Source organism: Nuphar pumila, chromosome 5 (genome assembly GCF_984573655.1).
Source record: "Nuphar pumila chromosome 5, dmNupPumi1.hap1.1, whole genome shotgun sequence".
Classification (NCBI taxonomy): domain Eukaryota; kingdom Viridiplantae; phylum Streptophyta; class Magnoliopsida; order Nymphaeales; family Nymphaeaceae; genus Nuphar; species Nuphar pumila.
Genome location: NC_143253.1, coordinates 4,165,831 through 4,175,575, shown reverse-complemented (window position 1 = coordinate 4,175,575; position 9,745 = coordinate 4,165,831). Strand labels below are relative to the sequence as shown.

Here is a 9,745-nt window from a genome sequence, read left to right as displayed (position 1 = left end):
TCAGGTACCAAACTACCTATTAGGTATTCGACCCGATGTCCACCCCAACGCTTTGCTCTTATTTTCTACAAGGGCTATGTTTTGCTGGTGTGTCTCCGGTGACATGAGCAGACACGTGGACACGAACATTAATATATACAGATAATATTTTAATATTATATTTCTTTGTTTTAAGGTTTTATTTAAATAAAAAAATACTTTTACCTTTAAAATATTAAAAATTTAATTTTTGTTGATGATTTAAAAAAAACCGTGTCCTCGTGTTTGAACTTGCTGAGTGGAACCCACGTCACGTGTCCACATGTCTTTCTGACATAGCTTTTGATGATTTCATCATACACGGATTAGATGCCATAAGCTTCTGTATTCGGATTAGGGCTGGTAAAACCGAACAGGGCAAGTTAGAGCTCGGCTCGTTTACTAGTGGATTGAACTTGTGGCTTGGCTCGTGTTCATGTTTAGCCAAGCCAAGATCAAGCTCGGCTCATCCCTAAATGAAATGAGCCGAACACAAGCTGGCTTTTATGTTATATATATATATATATATATATTTATATTATACTTGAATATATATATATATATATATATATATATAATTTTTAATAAATTACACATAATAGTCCATATTTTATGTATATATTTTTCATTCATCCATCTTTTTTATATATATTTTATGCATTATTTCTTATATATATATATATATATATACGAGAACTATCGAGCCTAGCTGAACACTAACTGCTGTGTTCGTTTACTAGCCCCAATTGGTATTTCAACAATAAATTAAGCCATTTACCACCACTGCAATCCTTCACAAAATATTCCCCGTAGGTTTTGTTGCAAGGCCTCACTAATAGATCTTCAATTATGTCTTGATTGGAAGTTGGTGGTTGAATGGTGCTAAAATCTCTGCATATTTTTCCAATGTGATCTTAGTTTCAGACCCCACAATTGGCATTACCCAATTTATGACTAAACAAGAGCTCTTTGAAGTTGAACAACCGAATTGTTGGTTGGTCTTTCATAGTGAGTGTTAGTTAATATGGCACCAAAATTCACGGATTGAAGTTGGTTGGTTTTGAATGTTGATACTGGCCCGTTTGGACGGTTGGTCCTGTTGATAAAGGACAAAGAGAGCCCCATTCACGCGGTGGACAACTACCCTTATGGACCTTGTTGAGAACATTTTTTTATTCGTAACCCCGAAAAAACTGCACCCACCACGATGACATGATGCTGGTTCAGCCTGCCAAAACCCACGGTCGCAGTGCTGGCAGCGTAAAACTCTGAGGCTAGGACTCTTACCGTAGGGCCTATGCTATAAGTGGCTTGCGCAGAGGAGCGACTCCCATGAAATCTAACCTTGACTGCCCATGTAGCAGCCCAGGGCGCCACCCCACTACGCCAATCCCTCTTGAGGCGACCTTGATGAGAACTTGCTTTTGATGTGGTATGCAAGCTGGCAGGCTCGTTAATTGATTGGGGATGTTTGATTGCCTGTCATCTCAGAATCTCAGATCCGAGGGACTGATCTGGCATGGGGTCTCGTTTCGCAAACAAATGATGTTAGATTCTCAAAACCAATGTTGTTGGTATCGTTGCTAATTGGCCTGAATCTTCCGATTCGTGTTTTATCGGCAAAAAATCGATACTAAACTGAGCTGATTCAGTTTGTTTTTAAATAAATGTAAAAAGATGGTTTAAATAGTTTTTTAATATTTTTTAGTAACTTCCAGACACGCATCAATTGCTGGTTAAAAACTGGTCTATTCAGATCGGATTCAGTTCAGAATCGGAATCGTCCGATCTCTTGAATCGATTTGAAATTCGATCCAAGGTCCGATACGATTCTGACAACATTGCTCAAAGCCCTTTAGAGACACGGATCTTTGGTACGTCCATAAGATTATGTGTAACAAAGGTCACTGTTATCGCCGATATTTGTTGCAGTAGCTATCTGACCCCCTCGTCCTGCTGCATCTCCCCTGTCATCTCACTTTTGGGCAAACTTGAATGAGCCCAACTACCCACCTTCTCTATCCAACTGCAATGCCGGCGAGGGGCCACAGACCATGCACCAACCATAGCGCTGGGCTTCCACGAAGGCTTCGTATGGGCACCACCTGCATTAGAGAGGGAAGACAACTCGTTGCCTCCGACGCGGAAGGTGGAGAGAGAGAGGGAATATATAGACTAGCGGATTTTGATTGGGGGGTCTCTGGGTGAAGGCTTGCGTGTGGGCATTCATTGACGTTTGGTAGGAATTTGGAGGTGGGTTTGGGGAGAGGTGAATTGAGTTGTCCTCTGTTTTCTTGTTTGAGGTGGTGCTGTTTTGAATTTTGATTCCTGGGGTTGGAAAAGATGGGACTCGGTTTTTGGGTGTCTCAAATGTGGTTATTGGGGATGCCCGTTTTGGAGAGGTTTTGGCAATGGTAGATTTTTTTTAAGATGGGTCTGTGTATGTGGTTTATTTTTCTTTAGCTAGGTTGACAGCTTGAGTTAGAGAGAGAGAGAGAGAGAGAGAGAGAGGTTTTTTGGGGAGTTCTTGTGTGCATTTATCTCTGAGATGAGTCTCATTTGCTTTCCTTATCGGATGATTTTTTGTTCAGAAATTGGGTTTTCAGTGATTTGGCTTAACTGTTAGGGAGAATAAAGAAAGCCTCTTTTTAGGCTTTCTGGTTTTAAAATTTGGGTTTTTGGTCAAAAAAGGAAGGAATCGAAATCTGCAAAAGAAGTGTTAGAAGCATTTTTGTGTTTGAATTTGGCCTTTTTGAACGTCCGGGATTTATAAAGAGAACAAAAAAAAAACATTGTGAATTCTGTCAAGGTCTGTTGCAAGTGATCTGATCTCAGAGACATGGTAGGCACTGTGGAGGCAAACCATAATTCTGTTCACTCAAATGAGTCTGCTCATAATTCTAATGGAGTAGAGGAAAAATTGGATGAACTTCGCCGGCTTCTGGGGAAAGCCAATGGAGATGTGTTGAGAATTGTTGGTGTTGGTGCTGGTGCTTGGGGCAGTGTCTTCGCTGCGCTTCTGCAAGATACTTATGGTCATCTTCGCGAAAAAGTTCAGATTAGGATATGGAGAAGGGCTGGACGGTCTGTTGATCGGGCAACAGCAGAACACTTGTTTGAAGTGATAAATTCAAGGGAAGATGTGCTTAGAAGATTGATCAGGCGCTGCGCGTATCTGAAATATGTCGAAGCCCGGCTAGGCGACCGGACTCTGTATGCGGATGAGATCTTGAAAGATGGATTCTGCTTGAACATGATCGATACACCGCTTTGCCCGCTGAAAGTTGTTACAAATTTGCAGGAAGCCACATGGGATGCAGACATTGTGATAAATGGATTGCCTTCAACTGAGACAAGGGAAGTTTTCGAAGAGATCAGTAGATATTGGAAGGAAAGGCTTAGTTACCCCATAATTATCTCTTTGGCAAAAGGAATTGAAGCTGGATTGGAGCCCGTTCCTCATATCATCACTGCCACACAGATGATTAACCGTGCAAGTGTCTCTCTCTCTTCTCTCTCAATGAATAAATGCTTTTTCTTTTTTCTTTTTTTTACTTGTCAGAAGTTTGGTTTCTCATTTATGTCTCCTGCATTTTCTGGTAATTCGACTTTTTCTGTAATTCGACTTTTTCTTCCCATTCTATCTGATCAGTGTGGAGACCACCTTTCATTTATCTGTCTAAATAAATTGATGGTAATGTTCTTTTGTGGGATTACTTAAACATTGATAAAACTGTTAGGTTTTCAAGTTTTGTCTGACTAAAGAACTTATTGGTGAGTTAGTATAATAGATAATCTGGAGGACCTAACTTGTTCCAACCAATGCTTAGAATTCATGTGCATGGACTATCGAGGTATAACAAAGCCAAGTTGTTTTTTTTTCTGGGAAATATGTATATGTTCTCCTGTACTCAGTGATTTTACGTAGTGCGTAACTAGCAAATATTCATAAGTGATAACTAAGTAGAACTGTCTAAAAAGTATGTTGGCTTTATTGTATTTTTTTTTTCTAAATTTTTTAGTTGAGGGTTTAAATGTACTTGTTCAGCAGAAGCCTGCCTTTCTTTTCTGGTTCCAACATTTCACATTTCGTTGCTCTTTTGACAGAGAAAGAGTTAGAAGAGATCCCTTCCCAAGAATAGTAGCAATAGCCATGTTGCTATCATGAGGCATTTTTGAAAAATATTCATGGACTATCATTTGGAAACCCCTTCACTTATACATTAGTACTTAAAGTAAATTTAACTAAATTGACCCAGAAGACAATAAAATATCAATCACATGGACGAAATATTAGAATATCCCTGCACATATGCAGAGGTACAATGACTAAGGTCTTAATTGTTTACTATGCCCTTGAACAATATTTCTAGCTTTATATGGTCTCTGCTCTTTGATGAAAACTTGAATTCCAAATGATACCAGTGCTTGTTGTAGGTTTCCTTAATTTGGAGTACAAATAATATAACTGCAATAAAGAACTTCACAAAAAGCTCAAACTCCAAGTAGCTTCTTTGAAAAGTTGTTTGAATGTCATTTATACAAGTGTTACCTTCATCCAAACAAGATTAACATTGTATTCTTGATATAGAGTCATTATTACAATATTAGTCATGCTGCCATGTTGTAGTCACACCTGAGATGTCGGATTCACATTATTGTGATACTTCCATTTAATTTGATTCAGTGATTTGCATATTATTGTTATATTTACTTTTGTTTCACTTCCTTTGTTTTGTGATCCTGTGGCTTCCAGCTGGAATTCCTATGGAGAACATTCTTTATCTTGGAGGGCCAAATATAGCTTCTGAGATATACAACGAGGAGTATGCTAATGCTCGAATCTGTGGATCTGAAAAATGGAGGAAACCTCTTGCAAAGTTTCTAAGACAACCTCATTTCATTGTATGGGATAACAGTGACCTTGTTACACATGAAGTTATGGGCGGTTTGAAAAACGTATATGCTATTGGTGCAGGTACAGTCCTCTTTACAGGAGAAAAATTTGACATTCATGTTGTTTGTTCAGTTGATCACTGCCAGAGTAATGTTTAACTTGGTACCTTGGTTATATGTGTCACCTTCTACTCCAAGTGCCTCAGCCTCAGCTTCTCCCTTATGCTTCCCTTAGTCTTCATTTCTGACTAGGATTTAGAACTTTTACCACCAAGAAGCAAGAGAATTCTTTTTATTCTCACAGGAATTCTTTTAATGTTATTTTTCCTTCATTATAACACGTATATGCCACTGGCATGCATATCCACGTATTTTCTTACTGCAGTTTCTTAATACCCATAGTCCAGTTCTCCACCTTCACTACCAACTCGACTACACTTATTATGGTAAGTTTTAGTTTTATCCATTCTGCCCTGTCTTGTGCAAAGAAGCTAGTATGATTCATCCACTGGTGCACTATCATTAGCAAACTAATTAAATGAATTCTCTTACTTTAATTTATATAGTATTTTTGTATCATCTGAACATGTGCATAAGATGTTAGATTCTTGATGTGCAAAAAAATTGTAATAAGAACTCAACATCTTTATGCACATATATCTGTCTTCTAACTAAAATTTCTATCCCCTGTTATGGCAGGCATGGTTGCAGCTCTGACCAATGAAAGTGCTACCAGTAAATCAGTTTATTTTGCACATTGTACCTCTGAAATGATATTCATAACACACTTGTTGACTGAAGAACCAGAGAGGCTTGCTGGACCATTGCTGGCTGATACCTATGTAACTTTGTTAAAAGGTCGTAATGCATGGTATGGACAGATGCTAGCCAAGGGAGAATTAAGTCCTGATATGGGTGACAGCATCAAAGGTAAGGGAATGATTCAGGTCTGTTTCTCATTCTTCAATTCATACCTGCAAAAATTCACTCCACCTAATGGATGTGGTGGTGTGAATATCTTGGCTCAGGCAGATGTGTATATACCACATTTCTACATTTAACTAAATGCATATGCATGTGCACATACATCAGCACACACCTTTGCTGCATTATGTGCATTGCTTGTGATCATACATATTATCTGTATATAAGTGTAGATATCATATTTACTTTATTGGAAAAATAATTAATTTATTAATTTGTTGTTGTGCTACTCTTTAATGCTTTGTGCCAGGGTGTGTCTGCTGTACATGCATTTTATGAGCTGCTTGGTCAACCTTGCCTCAGCGTTTTGCGTCCTGATGAAAACAGAGCCGTTGCGCCTGTTGAGCTCTGCCCCATTTTGAAGACGCTTTATAAAATACTAATCAAAAGGTGAAAGATACTTGTCTCAATCTCTTTACTTGATTATCCACATTATGTTGTTCTGCAGTATCATTATTTAGTTTAACATTTGGCTACATAATGTACATTTATTTTGACTCTTGACTTTGTAAATGTTATTTATCCAAGAAAACTTGTAGTATTTTCTAGCACAGTTGTTGAACTCTATAAGAACTTTGGTGGATCACTGTTATCAGGTGGCTGGCCTATTTATTGGAATTCGGCAACGGTCAAACTAGCATCCCTTCAAAACTTTGCAGTGTGTAAGATGTTGAGTTGGTTCAGTTTTTAATGGCCCTACCAAACCTGGTGGTTGTAAAAGGATAGCCTATGGACAGACAGTCATAGTACATGCCTACTTATTTAAGAAACAAACTTTATCCCCCTCATTAATTAAGATAACCCACCGATAGACTGTCTTTAATGCTTCTAATAATGCATGAATATGCTGCATAACCTTTTAGTCACTGGAACCAAATGCTCCTAACATCTATCTTGAATTCTACTGATGCTTAAATTCAAAAACTACATGAGTCTTGATTGATAGCTGAAGATGGCCTCAACTTTTATGTAAAGGATGAGAATGAGCACAGCAGTTTCTAATATGTTCCATTTTAATTCACAGGGAGCTTTCAACTGAGGCAATTCTCCAAGCTCTAAGGGATGAGACCATGAATGATCCCCGTGATCGAATTGAGATAGCGCAAAGGCACGGTTTCTACAAGCCATCCCTTTTGGGAACAACTTTGATCAATGGCATTTGAAATCATGAAGCGTTCAAGTTGCTTGCCTCGGAGCACAAATCATGACATGGTAAGACATGCGTTTCCTGTTGTGGTGAAACGATAGTATTTTGCATAAAAAACATTAAAACAACCCATGATTTTGTAAACTTTCACAAGGACCATATTAGATAGTATATCATATGCTCTAAACCAGTTAAGTTGTATATGTCATGAAAGAATAACTGCAGAATTTCCTCAAATCTGTTTCCAAATTCCAAAAATAATAATTCAAGTAACCCAACTCATTTGAGAGCAAGATGTCACTATTACGCACACACATCCATATTGCAAGAAGCACTACATTGTCAGAACTTGACTTTTGTGTTCTATTATGGGTCAATGCATGTTCAAATAAAGATGGTTCTGGGGTTTGCATTGGATAGGATCAACTACCCAATTAAACTTTTGATCCTAACTGCCCAAATTAAACTTCATTTTTACAATTTGAAGTGGGATCCTAATGACCTTTTTTATATTTTTGATATTTTACTCAGAGAAACCGTCCCAGCAGCAGAAACCTAGTCACGCTAGCTCAGCCTGCTGTACATACGGTCACTGTCCTATCGGTGTAAAACTCCAAGGGTTTCCCTTCGATCGCAAGGAGTCACAAAGCTTCGGCTTACGCAGGGAGTGACACCCATGGGATTGGAACCTATCCTGCCCGTCAAACATTCTGGCCCCATCCCACTACGCATCCCCCTTGGATCTGGGACACTAATGACCTTCACTTTGTGCGAACAACCAAAACCACCATAATACTCATTTCTCTTAGGTGAGAGTAGAACTCATTCCACTGATAAAAAAAGAACTGTCAAGATCGAAATTATCTTTTATTTAGTTTCTCTCTTATAAAAGGAAAAATAATAATAACATAAAGGGAATAAGAGATGCAGTCATTAATTCTTTCAAGAAGCTACAATCACAGCGAGCAAACATATTAAGGAAAATATTGGCTACACTCTAGAGTACCATACTCTCTAGCTAAAACTCATATGCACGAGTTTTGTTTCATTAATTTAATCCCACGGATGTGTTCATGGTCCTCCTCTACTAGGGAATCCTCTTTGAATGGAGTAATTTCAACGTAAAAAACATGATTTTCACAATCGTGAAACTTTTACACATTGTGGACTGTTGAAATTTAAAGTCTTTAAAAGATCTGTTTATAAAATGCAATCAGACTTTTTTATTTTTAACTCAGAGAAACCACCCTAGAATCATAGACCTAGTCGTGTTGGCTCTGCCTGAGGTACTTACGATTGCTGCCCTGGCAACGTAGAACTCCAAGGGCTTACCCCTCGGCCCCGGAGAGTATCAGACTGTTAAAAACATGTTTTTGTCTAAAACAAACCATGTCTATCTTAGTAAGGCTTGATCCACAAAAAGATCTAGAAAATATGTTGGAATGGGCTGTTAATGTGATGATGAGCAATGCATTTTTGCTATGCTACTAAGACTGGTTTTGCTTTGTCTAAGTTCAGCTGAGAGAGATTTATGAGAAGTACATTTTTGTGGAACTGCCATTCACAAAAACAAGTTGGTTGATTGATCATCTCTTCTAATTTTTTATATTCTTTATAAACATGCACATATATCTAAAAAGATTCCAAGGTTTTGTTCCAATAAATGTGGAGGTCTGGGGTCCCTCTGAATTGCTGACCCTCTAAATGGGTCTCGTAAAAATTTTCAGAGCTATTGATGCTCTAGATGAATGGCATCTAGGGCATCAAAAATGGACGGCTGAGAACAATTTCAAAACCATGGCATTGGAGATGCCGTACATCACATGGATAACCAAGTCTGGCTCTGATTATTAATCGGATATGGCTTTGGCTACCAAATCCGAAGGGATTGAATGGATTTGGATTGATTGGATATCTGACCTGAATTTGAACCGTTTACATCCAAGTTAGTTGAGTCGAGCACCTTAAATCCAACTAAAAAATAGGCCAGACTGGGCCAAACTCAATCGAATTCTCATTTCGCACCTAACCAGAGTCCAACCTGTTTATTAGTTGGGCCGGATTGGGCCCGAAGTTGTTGGGCTTGGACTACACCAGGCAGTGCCAAACCCAGCTGATTTTGGTTCGGTTACACGACTACTCATTGTGTATCCGACCCGATACCCGCACAGACCAGAAAATTATCTTTCCCTTTTTTTGTCTTCATTCTTCAGTCAAAAAAGAAAATCATCTTACGGTGACGTGTTCTTGATAAAGTATTTTTGTTGATGTGCAGGGCACTTTAGTTCATAGTTGGCCAGCTCGGAGAGCCAGATCCTGACTCGGCCGAGTTGCATCGTATTGCCCCCTAACCGTGTCAAAAGTGGTATAACTCAGTTAATGGCTAAACTCGTCCGATTCAATTAAAAATTACCCAAGTTAGTCTGAGTTTGGGCGATACTCAGACGAGTTAGCCAAGTTTCATCTCCTCTTTTGAGAGAGAGAGAGAGAGAGCCGAAAGAAATTCAACATTATCACCACTCATGAAGATCAACAAAATGTTGAACCCATGAACGGAATAAGAGCAAAAGCCAAAACAAATAAAAGAAAACAGAAGAGAAAAAGAACAACAAACAAAACAGGATCACGCAGGAGCCGCTGGCCCAGAGGGTGTCCAAATAGATGGAGCGTCAGTAAGATGGAGTGAAAGATCACTAAGAT

General features: G+C 38.7%; 1 protein-coding gene across 1 annotated transcript; it reads left to right on the top strand.

Annotated features, from left to right (window-relative positions):
• The first annotated feature begins 1,837 nt into the window (after positions 1-1,837).
• Positions 1,838-7,282, top strand: LOC149836529 (putative glycerol-3-phosphate dehydrogenase [NAD(+)] 1, cytosolic). Its single transcript, XM_090005396.1, has 5 exons — positions 1,838-3,515; positions 4,775-4,996; positions 5,614-5,861; positions 6,149-6,288; positions 6,923-7,282. Exons 1-5 carry the CDS (start codon positions 2,858-2,860, stop codon positions 7,059-7,061), a joined length of 1,407 nt encoding a protein of 468 aa, XP_089861522.1. The 5' UTR covers positions 1,838-2,857; the 3' UTR covers positions 7,062-7,282.
• Positions 7,283-9,745: the final 2,463 nt, after the last annotated feature.

What these genes read in the sequence shown, in the direction of transcription:
- LOC149836529 (XM_090005396.1), top strand. Translation starts at nt 2,858, where the DNA reads ATGGTAGGCACTGTGGAGGCAAACCATAATTCTGTTCACTCAAATGAG. An exon ending in CGTATATGCTATTGGTGCAG is followed by an intron (nt 4,997 to 5,613) that starts GTACAGTCCTCT and finishes CTGTTATGGCAG; the next exon opens with GCATGGTTGCAGCTCTGACC. An exon ending in AAGGTAAGGGAATGATTCAG is followed by an intron (nt 5,862 to 6,148) that starts GTCTGTTTCTCA and finishes GCTTTGTGCCAG; the next exon opens with GGTGTGTCTGCTGTACATGC.